General features: G+C 34.4%; 1 protein-coding gene, 2 long non-coding RNA genes and 2 pseudogenes across 3 annotated transcripts; 4 read left to right on the forward strand and 1 right to left on the reverse strand.

The window, feature by feature from the left end:
- Positions 1-207: 207 nt before the first annotated feature.
- Positions 208-2,162, forward strand: LOC142225920 (uncharacterized). Its single transcript, XR_012719514.1, has 6 exons — positions 208-362; positions 459-613; positions 681-1,133; positions 1,503-1,564; positions 1,634-1,751; positions 1,896-2,162. It is a non-coding gene; the product is annotated as an uncharacterized LOC142225920 (long non-coding RNA).
- A 1,327-nt stretch (positions 2,163-3,489) lies between these two features.
- On the forward strand, positions 3,490-4,008 carry LOC142225925 (uncharacterized). The gene is made up of 2 exons (XR_012719518.1): positions 3,490-3,589; positions 3,660-4,008. It is a non-coding gene; the product is annotated as an uncharacterized LOC142225925 (long non-coding RNA).
- A 631-nt stretch (positions 4,009-4,639) lies between these two features.
- Positions 4,640-6,627, forward strand: LOC142224904 (putative inorganic phosphate cotransporter; annotated as a pseudogene).
- A 110-nt stretch (positions 6,628-6,737) lies between these two features.
- On the reverse strand, positions 6,738-9,272 carry LOC142223587 (N-acetyltransferase eco-like). Its single transcript, XM_075293468.1, has 3 exons — positions 8,869-9,272; positions 8,072-8,737; positions 6,738-7,997 (listed from the first exon to the last, which is right to left on the reverse strand). Exons 2-3 carry the CDS (start codon positions 8,329-8,331, stop codon positions 7,796-7,798), a joined length of 462 nt encoding a protein of 153 aa, XP_075149583.1. The 5' UTR covers positions 8,332-8,737; positions 8,869-9,272; the 3' UTR covers positions 6,738-7,795.
- A 215-nt stretch (positions 9,273-9,487) lies between these two features.
- LOC142225926 (cytochrome b5-like) lies at positions 9,488-12,094 on the forward strand (annotated as a pseudogene).
- The last annotated feature ends 1,534 nt before the right edge of the window (positions 12,095-13,628 follow it).

The raw sequence follows: 13,628 nt of genomic DNA on the forward strand, positions 1-13,628 counted from the left end.
AATTATATTAATAATAATAAAATAATAATAATAATAAAAAAAAGTTTTAACGAAAAAGTAAATTTGAAAATTAAAAAGTAATAAAATGAAAATAAAATAAAAATAATAAATAAAATAAAAATTCAAATAAAAGGAAATTATAACAAATAGTAATAATCGCAATCTAATTCAATATCTTTCTCTTTCAGGACGCACACACACTTCAATTTGAAATTTCTAAAACTCAGATAAATAAAGCTCATTAAAATGTAATATTAAATTTTCTGTTCTTCTTTCAGACACTTTCGCTAAAATATCCCAAAAAGCTAACTAACTATACATCAAAATCAGGAAAAGGCTTTCAAAGGTGATTTTTCAAACAGGTGAGTAACTGCAAACGAATTGGGTGGATTAATAACAAGAAAATTCACATAACTCCAAAAATAACACAAATTTTCTCTCTATTCCCCTTTTTACAGATACGTACTGCTGGCACTTATAAATGAAAAACCGGTATTGTGTTACCCCCTTATAAACGAAAATCAAAAGGACAATGGAGAAACACTAAACACAAATTTCATCCACGACTCTTTTTGGTTGGCATATGTAAAGCTAAAAGTACACGGACGGACAGGTAAGTAAACACAATTTGGACTATTGAAACTATTACTATTGTTAATGATGGTATTTTCTTTTCCCAGGAAACGTCGTAACCGACAACTTTGTCGAAAACCAATCCGCGTCGTGACTTACGCTCCCCTTTTGGAATCGGCGAATACCTGACCACATTTGTTCCCACCCAGACTTCATATATCCGTTTATGGACACGCGATTTCGGACTCTTAAATCGGACTAACATCGGGACCTACACAAACGAACACACGAGACAAGATCGGAAATTGTTGTGGTCAAAAACATGAAGTGGTAAACCTGATTTCTCAGGCCCCACGTTGCGGGCGCCATTTTTTGTCACAGCCCGGAGGCTACCGCCATCTGGAGGGAGGAACTGAATTGCCGTACGCTGGTTGCTGAACGGTGTTGCCGGCTTTTGGCTCAGTCTGTGGGGCGCGGTTCATTGGCAACTCAGTCCTCTGGCAGCTGACAAAAAAACTAAACATTCAACCAGCTTTGGAGGACAGCACAAAGACCAACAGGTACGTATCACAAAAATTACTATCCACACAACTTACCACCCATATTGGCTTGCTGGCATGCCGGTTTTCCAAGGCATGCCGTGGCCTGACCCTCCCCAACCATGGTGTCCCCGTGGCCCATCAACTCGGGACACCCCAAACGCTACTCACCTGTTTTTCAAATCACCTTTTACCTTCCCCTTTTAAAATTCCCTTATTCCTCCATATTTAAATTCATTTTTACACGCCAATATTTCAATTCATAACGTTATAAAAGTTTTAAGGTTTTATTGAAACTAACTCTAACAATATTTTCTATTTAAAACAAAACCCAAAAACAAAATATATAAAAATTCTATTACTAATTATTGTTTTTCTTTCATTTTCCAGGAATAACTGATGAAACCGTCTTCCTTCTTTTGGTTTCCTGTCTTCTCCGTCCGTCCGTCAAGGTAAGATAAGTATAGTGTAACGTCAAGTAATTTTCTGTTAATAAAAATTTGTATTTTTCTTCTTTTCAGATGTAGTTTTTGTTTACAAGGAATCACTGTCCGGCCTAGAGTCTTATGGGGAACACATTAGACATATATATGGGGGACACACTCTCTTTGTCCACGCAGTTTAAAATAGAGTCCTAGGGTGAGCTCAGCCTAACACTATTGTCCAAAACTGACACTATTTACAAAACCCAAATGTTAATGACTATCCCCCTTAATACCCTACAGCAAACTAGTGAAAAAGTGCCACTACACTTATTAATATTTAAGCAATTTTTATTTACAGAAGCGAAAAAGTCTCAGTCTGTCCGTCCGTCAACGTCCAAGTACACCCAGAAAAAAGTGCCTTCGAAACTAAAGGAAAAAATTTTCATCAATATAGTTTATCCATTTTATTTCCATTAAGGTAAATTTTTGTGAAAAATAATAAAATTTACTCGTTTCAGTAAAAAAAATCCTAAACTGTAAGCAGTTAGGAATAGTTCATTAACTAGAATAAGGCATGGAATTTTACTCATACTATTTTCTTCGCTGGGTATAAGAATTTACTACTGAAAAAGAAAATTTTATTCACCGATAACAAAGCATTCGTAAAAATAAACAAAAACCGAACTAAAACCAAGTTTCCTCAAAATTAGTAAAATTTCTTATAAAATGATAATTGCGACTTCCTTTATAATAGAAAGTTTTTCATACATACGAACAACACTTGGCATAGAAAAATATTTTAGTTCGTTCGTACTAAGAAGTATGCAATCCTTTAAAAACTTAAGGAAACACACTTGTTAGAATATAGGAAATTTTCCTAAATTTCTATTGTCTACCTGTAATCGATACCTGTCATCGTAATCGATGTGTTTGCGCGTGGGTGTAATCGATATATTTGCGCGTCGGTTGTTTTTTAGTTGGAATCGCGTTGTTTCGGAGAGATTGTTAAAAAATAATATGGTAAAATAATATAATAAATAACAAATAAAATATATAAAATATTTGTTATTTTAAATTAGTGAGAAAATTTTTCGTTTTTTTAAATAAATCTATGTTCGTGATGGTGTATAAAGAAAGAAAACACCAGCAGAATAACAACCCTTTCATTTGTCTTCATTTTGGAATCTTCAATTATCAGGTAATATTCAGTGACGCTAACCTTTTGCAACAAAAATGTTTTATGATTTTTTATATTTATAGGTATTGAAATTGTAAAAGGAGGACAAAATCGTTAGGCAGCAACTTATTAAAAGTGAAAAGTACAAGAAGAAGAAAAAATGCGTTTTACAGTTGATAATATCACATGGAAATTGGAAATAGTGGAATAATAAACTAATATTTCAAAGAGATTCGATGCTGTTGATTCTTAATAAATATATTCAATATATTAATAAAACATGTCTTTTATTGAAGATAAAATTGCTTATAGAAATAAATAAAATTGTATTTAAAAACGAAGGTAAGCAGTTCTAATTATGAAGTAAAAGTTTTACCACAAATGTGTAAGATTTGTCGAAATGAATGAAAAAATTTCAATAAAATCATTCCATATATGAATTCAAATTAGTTAAATTTTTTCATTCTGTAGTATAGTGGTATATAAATATAGGAAACTGTTAACTAAAATATGGAATGTATTATTCCTAATTTCTACGAAAATCACATCGTTCAAACAAATAAAAATGTCTTTGGCGCTATACGAAGTTCAACTTTCTTCACAATGAGTTCATTTTAACTTAAAGAAGGGGTCACTTTTTTCTGGGTGTATTGTCCAAGTATTGTAAGACTACGAAAACAAAAGTAGCACGATACCTGGGCGCTGTAGGATGACCAGCGCAACGCAATTACACCCAACTGAAGATGATGACAACGATGAATTGATGACAACGACACCTAGCAATGTATGGAAATGGGTCACCAGGGTCATATGAATCCTGTCTGCCGGGAATGCTTGGGGCCGCAAATGTAGTGTCGAATGGATGTGGACGTTCGGTGAGTATAGCAATGGTTTAGATTGATGGTTTTCCTTTTTATTTAAAATGTCTTTCTTTCTTTTTTCCAGGTTGTCTTTTTATATTTTACAATTTATTTCTTTTTATTATAGTCTATTTGCCTTTTCCTTTTATTAAAGTTCTCCTTCTTCTTGTTTCCTTTCGTTACAGGTTACTTATAATTTAGCATTTAAGATTAGCTTTTAAGTTTGTTCACTTTTCTTTTAATTTTTAAATTGTATTGTACTTTTCTTTTAGCTTTTAAGTTTAGTTTTAAGTCTATTTTAACTTTTCTTCTTCAATGTATAAGTTTAGCATTAGGTCTATTTCACAGTAGCATCGAATCTTGCCAATATTTAGCACAATAAACAGTTTCATTTGCCAATAATAAAGATAAACATTTGTTTATATTTGTTTCGATTGTCTTGTGTTTTTATTTACACGACTTTTGGGTACATTCGGCAGACTTTCACAACTTCAAAAAAAACAACCGCACTTTCTTTCAACCATCAACCTCACTCGCTCGCGTCCAAAACCAGAATAATCTGCCGCTCAAACTCCAAAATCCTCTATTATTCACGCTTCATTCGCCATCATCCCCAGCTTTCCCAGCCATTTTATTACCAAATTCCAAAACACCATCCAACCCAAATCATCTGTCAGACATCCTCTCATAGAGAATGTTTATTGATGTCCATCATCTCTCCCTCTGCCTATTTCCTCCTGTAGCCAATAGATGGCGCTGACCTATCTAGTATTACCAATCTAACTAGTGGGCGCACATGACAATATATATGCCAAAATTATAAGCGACGGTATACTCCATCGAAAGGGCCTTCCAACTGCCCAGAACACGGTATTTGGGTGGGTACTATATGGTCTGTGCTCCGAATGAGACCTACTCACCGTTAACATAATAAGGGCTGTTTTATTTTTGCACTGATAACCAGTGCTAAAATAAAACGCAAAAATTTTTCAGTTCAAATTTCGATTTTGGTTGGCAACACTTTTACCCCAGCTGTCAAAATGAAGTTTTTTTTTACAAATAAAAATGGAGGTAGAGACCACCAATTTATAGCAAAAAGTGAAATTAATAACATTAAATGTAGATATCAAAAACAAACAAAAATAATTAGTCTTTCAATTGCCATTACCGAATTAAGGCCGGTACTCTGTTCGGTTTTCGCGTTGGAACTCCATACAAAACCAAAAAATGCGAAAAATTTGCGAAATTTTTTCCATTTGTGATACTTTGTTTTTTCGTGTTGAAAAACTGACGTTTATAGCACGGCGCCATTTGCAATGTGAATTAAGAAATAATTTATTTATTAAAAACTATTTGTGCGGGTTTATAAATCAAACACGGACCATATTTTTGTTCCGAAACTATACAAAGGATCAAGGGAATAGCAGATCAATTGCCCAAGGAAAAATAAAATACTATTTTGTAAAAACAAGCAACAACCACCAACTTAATCCAATATCGCTCCCTGTAAAATATCGCACCAAGCTACCTAAAAAAACGCCGCTTTCTATGTGCGAAATAATGGTTTCCATAAAAATTTTTCGCAAGAATGGACATAGTACCGGCCTTTAGTCGTAAAAAGGAATCATACAGAAGAGGGTGAAGCGGCGGTGTGTCCAGCAGGTGATTTGGACTCTGATTATTCGAGTGGTGGTGATTATGAATGGTCCGAAGAATTACAAGGTTTAATTCTGTCCTCATTCTATATTGGTTACATTGTAACCCATATTCCTGGTGGTCTATTGGCTGAAAAATTCGGTGGTAAATGGACTTTGGGTATTCTATCGACGGCTATTTTCACTTTGGTACACCAATCGCCATTACCGAAGGGGGTTCCACAGCTCTTATCATTGTTCGCATATTGATGGGGTTGGGCGAAGGTACTACTTTCCCAGCTTTAAGTGTTCTACTATCACAATGGGTCCCTCTAAAAGAACGTGGAAAATTGGGTGCCTTGGTTTTGGGTGGTGGTGGTAGGTACTATATTGGCTAATTCCCTATCCGGAGTACTTTTGGATGCCTATGATTGACCTATTGTATTTTACCTCTTTGGTGGTCTTGGTGTTTTATGGTTCATATTTTTCAGTCTCTTATGCTTTAGTGACCCCGCCTCTCATCCCTACATCAAACCCAGCGAACGTGATTACTTGGAAAAAGAAATGGGCTCCATTGTTCGCAATGAAAATCTTCCACCCACACCCTGGAAGGCTATTTTAACTAATTTACCTATGATTGCTTAAGTCTGTGCTCAAATCAGTCATGATTGGGGCTTCTACATTATGGTTACCGATTTACCCACATATATGTCTGATGTTATGCAATTCTCCATCAAAGCTAATGGCTTGTATTCATGTGGATTTTCTCGATTTCATCTGGTTTCATTGGTGATTGGTTGATGGCCAAAAAGATTTTGAGTATTACAAATACCCGTAAAGTGATGACTGCTGTTGCTGCATTTGGTCCTGCTATTTTCATGGTTGCTGCATCCTATGCTGGTTGTGATCGTGTTGCTGTTGTGGCCTTCATTACAATTTGTAATGTGCTTTCTATGCTGGCATGAAACTTAGCCCACTTGATATGAGTCCGAATTATTCGGGTACATTGATGGCCATCACTAATGGTATTGGTGCTATAACTGGTGTAATTACACCATATTTGGTGGGAGTTATGACACCAAATGATACATTACTGGAATGGCGTTTGTTATTCTGGGTGGCTTTTGCTGTTCTCTGTGGTACTGTTGTAGTTTATTGTATTTGGGCTTCGGGAGAAGTTCAACCTTTCAATGATCCACCAGCAGTGAAAGATATTGAAAACGAAGAACGTGGCAAAAATAAGGAAAATAATTAAATTCCACAAGACTGTTTGCAAAACGACAACAGAAATGCAGTAAATGGATTTAGTTTTAACCTAAGTCCAAAAATTAAAAAAAAAGTTATTTGGTACAGATAACTTGGAGAAACAATAAATCAGGATTAATTTAATTTAATGATGTCTTGCTACCAAATGTGTATTTAAAGGAAATAATTGATTTATTCTCAGAAAACTGTATTTTCACTGTTTTAAGTTTGTTTTTATTTAAAAAGCACAAAACGTTTAATTTTAAAAACAATCGAACTAAAAGCCTTAAAAATGGTACCATCATTTATTCTATTTTATTAAGCCAACTGCCTAAAAATTTGACAATAACAATTGGAAAATTACCGAGAAGTATTTATTTTTGTCATTACAAGTAAGTCATTATAACTCATCGCAATGTAATGCAACGTGTAATGAAAACTGATGCCAATTGTAATGGGTTGTGGTTACCTAGTTTTTTCTAGGTAACTATGGCAACCGTGCTTGGAGACAGAGAAGTGTATGGAGTTAAAAACAGACTATGTAAAAAATAAATTGATACTTTTTCTTAAAAATGTTATTTATTCAGGATTAAAAAACACACACTTTTTATTAAGGTTGTTTCGGTGCTGATGGAACCTTAAATTGTAATGATTTGCTTAAAACAATCCGAATAGAGTATGTAATAAAAAAACAAATATTCTTACAAATGAAAAAAATATGTTTGTATGTATATATGTTGGTTTAAAATAACAGTTGACAAACATGTAAGCAAATGCAATGCCTTTAAGAAACCTATAATAAAATTCAAAACGAAATGAAAAAAGCGAATAACTTGTAGTTATATGTGTTGCTAAAAAGTATTTTTTATGTGTACTTGGAGTAATAAAAAGAACGTTAACATTTTTGTATGATTATTCAAAGCGAATGGTTTTTATGTACAGTTCAAATATATTTCGGATATGTTACTATAGATTATGCGTTAATATTTAAAAATCCATTTTGAATGCAAAAATAATTGCCCATACTATACAAAGAAATTTAATAGGTAATCCTGATGGGGGAGCAAGTAAATACTCTATACACTACCCCATCATCCTGATAGCCATGTAAAATTTCTATTTTAAGATTTAAACTAAAAAGCGATTGTTTTTAACAGACAGATGAAAATGAGGCATTTTCTGATCTTAATTCCATAAATATAAAGTTTAGGGGCATCATTATTTCTATAAAAAAAAAATGATAAACATGCAAAATAAAATCTAAAAATAGACCAATTGATTTCCAGCATAATTGTCTTATATCGATGGAGTAACAATCTCTAATTATCTGCATATTTTCAATTTATTGATAAACCAAAAAGTTATCGGTTTGTGTAATTTTCTGAGCGAAACTTTTACCCATTTCAGTGGGGGCACTAAAGGCTATTTTATCCAAAGGCATTTCTTCACCATATATCGTATTTAATTGCACTGCTTGTATCAATTTGGTAGCGATGTGGAATCGCCTATGTAAAGGGGAAACCCATATGCGTGAAATGCCACACCTAAAATCGGAAGGAAATTAAGAATTTTTTACTCGTTTGTTTGTTTTCATTTGTTGTTTGAAGGTTTAACTTACTTGGCTTCAAATTGTTCTTCTGTACAACAATCAACACCATCCACACACATATATTTGTTGGCCTTTTCCAGTGGTTGGACCAAACATGAGCCCACAATTTGCATTTTTCTTACGGCGAAATAGGCAACAAACGTGTTTGGTACAAGGTACGACGAAAAGCCCCGCTTTTTATCGACAATTTTTAATATATCCATTAGACGTTCCTTACGTTTCAAGGCAGTTGATTCTGTTAAGCGGATAATGCGACCATCGGGCCCCATTCGGGATATATGGCCATGATGTCCTCATCTATCCAACCCTTAAATTGCAAAACATGAAGAGAGGCGTGAAAATCACGATGGAGTTTTTCTTCTTCGGGTTCATGGACTGTATAGATTAAGCCGCATTGTTTGCACTAGTGGGCTCCAAACTCTTTTTGTCCAGCATCTATTTGATACTGATCATGACCTGCCTGCCTGCATTCCAGGAGCGAGGTTGTTTTCGTTTAGTTTCTGGCACAGCCAATGGTTGATAACCTCTCATTTGCATTTTTCTCGTCTTCTGCAATTTTCTTTGCCGCCTTCGAAATTGTGGTTTGTGAATATAGTGGAGTTTCATATACAACTTGGCTATATTCATATTCGCCCTCGGAGAGAATTTCAATAGACATATTTTCATAAGATTCCACTGGTATTAAAACATAAAGAAAGAGGTTTACGCTTAGCTATTTAAGCATTTGTTAGACAATAGTTCTATCTTTCTATAAGGGTCACAATTTTATCAAACCCCAATATAAAGCACTGCATTCACTAAAATACCTGAAAGTTTTGAAGGAGTACATCTTTGTTCTATTCCTACATCTAATGAATGTTAGTTGGAAATTGTTGGCTGCCTTCCAAACAACTCTTCCAATTCATCCATGTATGGAACACAAGTAGCACCAGCGCCTGTGCGCCCAGCATTGTTTTTTGCAGATTTATAGGCCCTTAATAAAGATTTCATTTTATTTTCCAGGCTTTCTGGCGTTATGCTGATATCCTAGTAAATGGGATGTATTAAATATTAAATTGTAAATATGATTCTAACCTTAAACCCTTGAAAAATCATGTCCTCTAACACACATGAATAGGCGCTTATTTCTCTACGAGGATCTTCAATGTCCTCTTTCCTTGCACTATAGCACGACAAAAAAAGGAGCGTTTCAGATTTGGTCCACCCTCTTCGTTTCCTATAATTTATAAATAAATTATTAAACAAAATCTAGAAATATTTCTTGTACTTACAATTTCTGCGACATGTTTGTTATTTATTTTTGTAGTTGCCAATCCAATTTTTGTAGTTGCCAACTCATATTTTGACAACTACAAAATTATCTTACCATGGTAACTCTGGTGCGACTTGCACTGATAGTTGCACTGGATAGAACACCAGTGCAACGAATCACATACAAAAGTTCCATCCAGTGCAAAAAGAAAACAGCCCTATAGATACACTCACCATATCTATCAGATATATTCATCGTATTTCATAGATACACTACTACGCACAGTCTCAATAACAAAAGGTCTGTTTTCTTATTGCACTGATAACCAGTGCAAAAAGAAAACGCAAAACGTCTAACCAGTTCAATTTTCGATTTTGATTGGTCGTCAAATGTCAAAATCAAAGTTATTGTTTACAAATAAAAATAGGGGGTATACATTTAATAATCAATTTATAGAAATAAGTGTACCAAAAACGAAAGAGTGATTATTAATTTTAAAGGATTTGCTGCTTGCCTTTCAAAAACAAATGACTGCTGGCAACAGCTACGTGCGTGGAAACAGATTCAGTGAGTCATGTTTATCAACCAAACGCGTGGAAATATGGGAATTTGCTCAAGTGGTGGATTTACAAGTGGCTAATACCACAAGCATGTGTGGTATAGAAATGGATATGCCAATTGCATCAAAATCACAAAAGCCTAGTTAACGTAGAATTACAGACTTCGGCCAGCCATCACAAGAGGGAGAGAATATACAGGAAATATAATTCAACTTAATACCACAAATTATTTAATTAAACACCATGTCATCGCAAAATGTAAAATAATTTACCCACGCCGAAGTTGCCAAAAATATTACAAAAGAAAAGAATTGGTTCATAATCCACAACAACGTGTATGACGTGACCCCTTTTCTCAATGAGCATCCTGGTGGTGAAGAAGTCTTGATCGAACAAGCTGGTAAAGATGCTACAGAAAATTTCGAAGAAGTTGGTCACAGTTCATATGCCCGTGAAATGATGCAACAATACAAAATCGGTTAACTAGTTGCTGAAGAGCGTACAAATGTTCCAGAAAAATCCGAACCCACATGGAATACTGAGCAAAAGAACGAGGAATCGTAATGAAGTCATGGCTGATGCCTTTTGTCTTGGGTTTAATAGCCACCTTGGTTTATAAGTTTTTCTTTGGAACGAAATACCAATAATTGTAGGCAGAGAAAAACTTCACCACCACCAGCCACAAACAAATATCGCAAGTTTATTTGTATATTTAGTTGAGAAAGGGATTTCTTGCTGTTTTAGACCATAAAACAAGTCATACAAAAAACAAAAACAAAACATATACAGTGACTCACAAAAATATTCTTTTTTATATCTTGAAATCGCAAACCGCTTAACATTTATATGAAAAAGTTTTATTAAAATGTTTCCATGGATATACATAACAGCAAAACGTAAACAAAAATCGTGAAATTAATTTTATTGTATTATTTTTAATCATTAAATCAAAAAACTACAAAAAAAATCTCACAAAAGTATTCGTCGTATCAGTAATCACATTGTATGAGACATTATTTTGGTCCACTTAGTATTTGGAATAGTACCCTTTGTTAGCGCAAATGGCTTCCAGTCGTCTTGGCATCGACACGTTTCTTGAGAGATTTTGCCCCATTCTTCTTGTAACACTTTTTTTAAGGGCTGTCCAAGATGAAATTTGGTTTTGTCCGATCCACGGTTCCAAATGAGATCCTAGTTTTCAATGGGGTTGCTACCTGGGCTTTGTGGTTGCGTTTTGAGATATTTAGTGTTGTGAAGGAGCCATATTTTCACATCCCAGGCCGTGTGTTTGAGGTGTTTGCTTGTTGGAACAAGGAGTCTTTATCACGAAATCCCATTTTAGAGGCGCTGGAGTGAAGATTTTCCTTCAAAATGTTTAAATATGTTAAAAAACATTTAGGCGTTCATGGTTCCATCAATAAAAACTAAGTTTCATTACACTTGTTTTTACATTTTTTATTTTCAAGGTTTCCCTAAGCTTTCGCCGTGAAAATAAAAAATGTCGAAAAGTGTAAGACAAAAGTTTTTATTATTTTAAAATGTATTAAGAAAATGAAACCATTAAAAAAATTAGGTTTATTTTAGTTATCGGAATTATTATTTCTTCAGCAAATTAACTTAACTTTATTCATTTTTGGATTATGTTTGTATAATTATCCCTCTAATGCCCCAATTTTTTGGCCATCTGAATAAATATTTAATGTTAACGACACAAAAGCAAGAAAACTAAACAAAAAAATTTTATAGGTAAAATTCAGTATATGCTGCAAAGCCTCTTGAACAGTTCCAACTGTTTTCTTTTTATTTTACCCATTTTTATTGTGTTAAGGTGTGTTTTACTAAAAGCTTCCTTATTTATTGAATCCCGCCTAAAGGCGGGATTGGGCATTAGAGGGTTAACTAAAGAATAGAAAAATTATACACAAATGAAGCGTAAATATCTAAAAAATTCACGAAAATTTTAAATTTTACCGCAAAATCCAAACCAAAATCATACTGTCTTGGTGAATATTTTCTAAATAATGATGAAGAAGGCAATTTTATTATTATATACTATTCCAAATGCTATTTTTATACCCTCCACCATAAGATGGTGGTTTTTTAAGTTTGTCATTCCGTTTGTAACAGATCGAAAAATTGCTCTAAGACCCCATAAAGAATAGGGTGGTTAAATTTTCAAGGGCCGATGTTGATTTTGAATAAAACACAAACTATTTAGGACATTATTGTAATTTTATTTTATTATGATATATTCGTATTACTCAATTATGTATGGAACAAACTATAGGCCAAATAGACGCCGCGACCTCGGTGGCACACCTCCATCCGATGGTCCAAATTTTCGATGACGCTGGGGCATAATTGAGGTTCTATGCCGTTAATGTGCCGAATTATCTCGTCCTTTAGCTATTGAATTGTTGCTGGCTTATCGACGTACACCTTTTCTTTCAAATAATGATCTTGGCGGTCAATTGACATTGCCATTACGTGAGATAACACGGACATTAAATTTGTTGCGCAAAAGAGCCATTGTTTCGTTAGCTGTGGGGCAAATTCGGGCCATACAAAGTTCGTTATCATCTTACGATAGCGAACACCATTCACAGTAACTGCCTGACCGGCCTCATTTTGGAAGAAATACGACCCGATGATGGTCGGTCCGTCTGTTGAAATCACGCCAACTTCCGTTCGAAACAAGCTATCGACTTGAAACTTGGCACAAGAAGTTGTTATTGATATAGGTCGTATCTTATTGGAAAAGGGCCATATCGCATTACTTTACGTATAGCCCCCATATAAACTGATCCCCAGATTTGACCTTCGGAGACTCTTGGAGGGGCAAAATTCGTCCGATCCGGTTGAAATTTGGTACGTGGTGTTAGTATGTGGTTTCTAACAACCATACAAAAATTGGTCCATATCGGTATTGGGCGGGGCCGACTATATCATACCCTAAACCACCCCATGCGAATTAGTAAACATAAGCAAGGGTATCATTGGTATAGGTTTGGGAGATGAGATGACACTCAAAAAAAGGCATGTCCTGTTACAAAGATTTTGTCTTTACTTTAAAAATTTACTTTTTCCCTTTCCTTTTTTTCCTTTTTTTTTAAATCCGAGCCAAAGAAGCGGAGAATACTAGTAAGGATATTTTTAAGACACATTTTTTTTTTAAATTTCGGTTTTGTGTACTTCTTTCTAAATAGGAAGCGAATTTTAAGTTTTCATTTTTTCAGCTTTTGTTCTCCATATGCTATTAAAATCCTTTAAAACGAGTTAACAACTTTATTTTCCAAATTCAGACTCGACTTCCAGTATACTCATAGAAAAAGTCTGCTAAAAACAGCAGTAGATGTCTGCTGTTATATTTTTGTACTTCACGGCCTAATGAACAACAATTTATAAAATTTTTATACCCTGCGCCACACTGTTGAACAGGGTATTATAAGTTAGTGCATATGTTTGAAACACCCAGAAGGAGACGAGATAGACACATGTTGTCTTTGGCAAAAATGCTTAGGGTGGGCTCCTGAGTCGATATAGCCATGTCCGTCTGTCCGTGAACACATTTTTGTAATCAAAGTCTAGGTCGCAATTTAAGCCCAATCGACTTCGAATTTGGCACAAGTATGTGTTTTGGGTCAGAATAGAACCCTATTGATTTTGGAAGAAATCGGTTCAGATTTAGATATAGCTCCCATATATATCTTTCGTCCACTTATACGGCCCTAGAAGCCAGATTTTAATCCAAATT

Source organism: Haematobia irritans, chromosome 2 (genome assembly GCF_050003625.1).
Source record: "Haematobia irritans isolate KBUSLIRL chromosome 2, ASM5000362v1, whole genome shotgun sequence".
NCBI lineage: Eukaryota > Metazoa > Arthropoda > Insecta > Diptera > Muscidae > Haematobia > Haematobia irritans.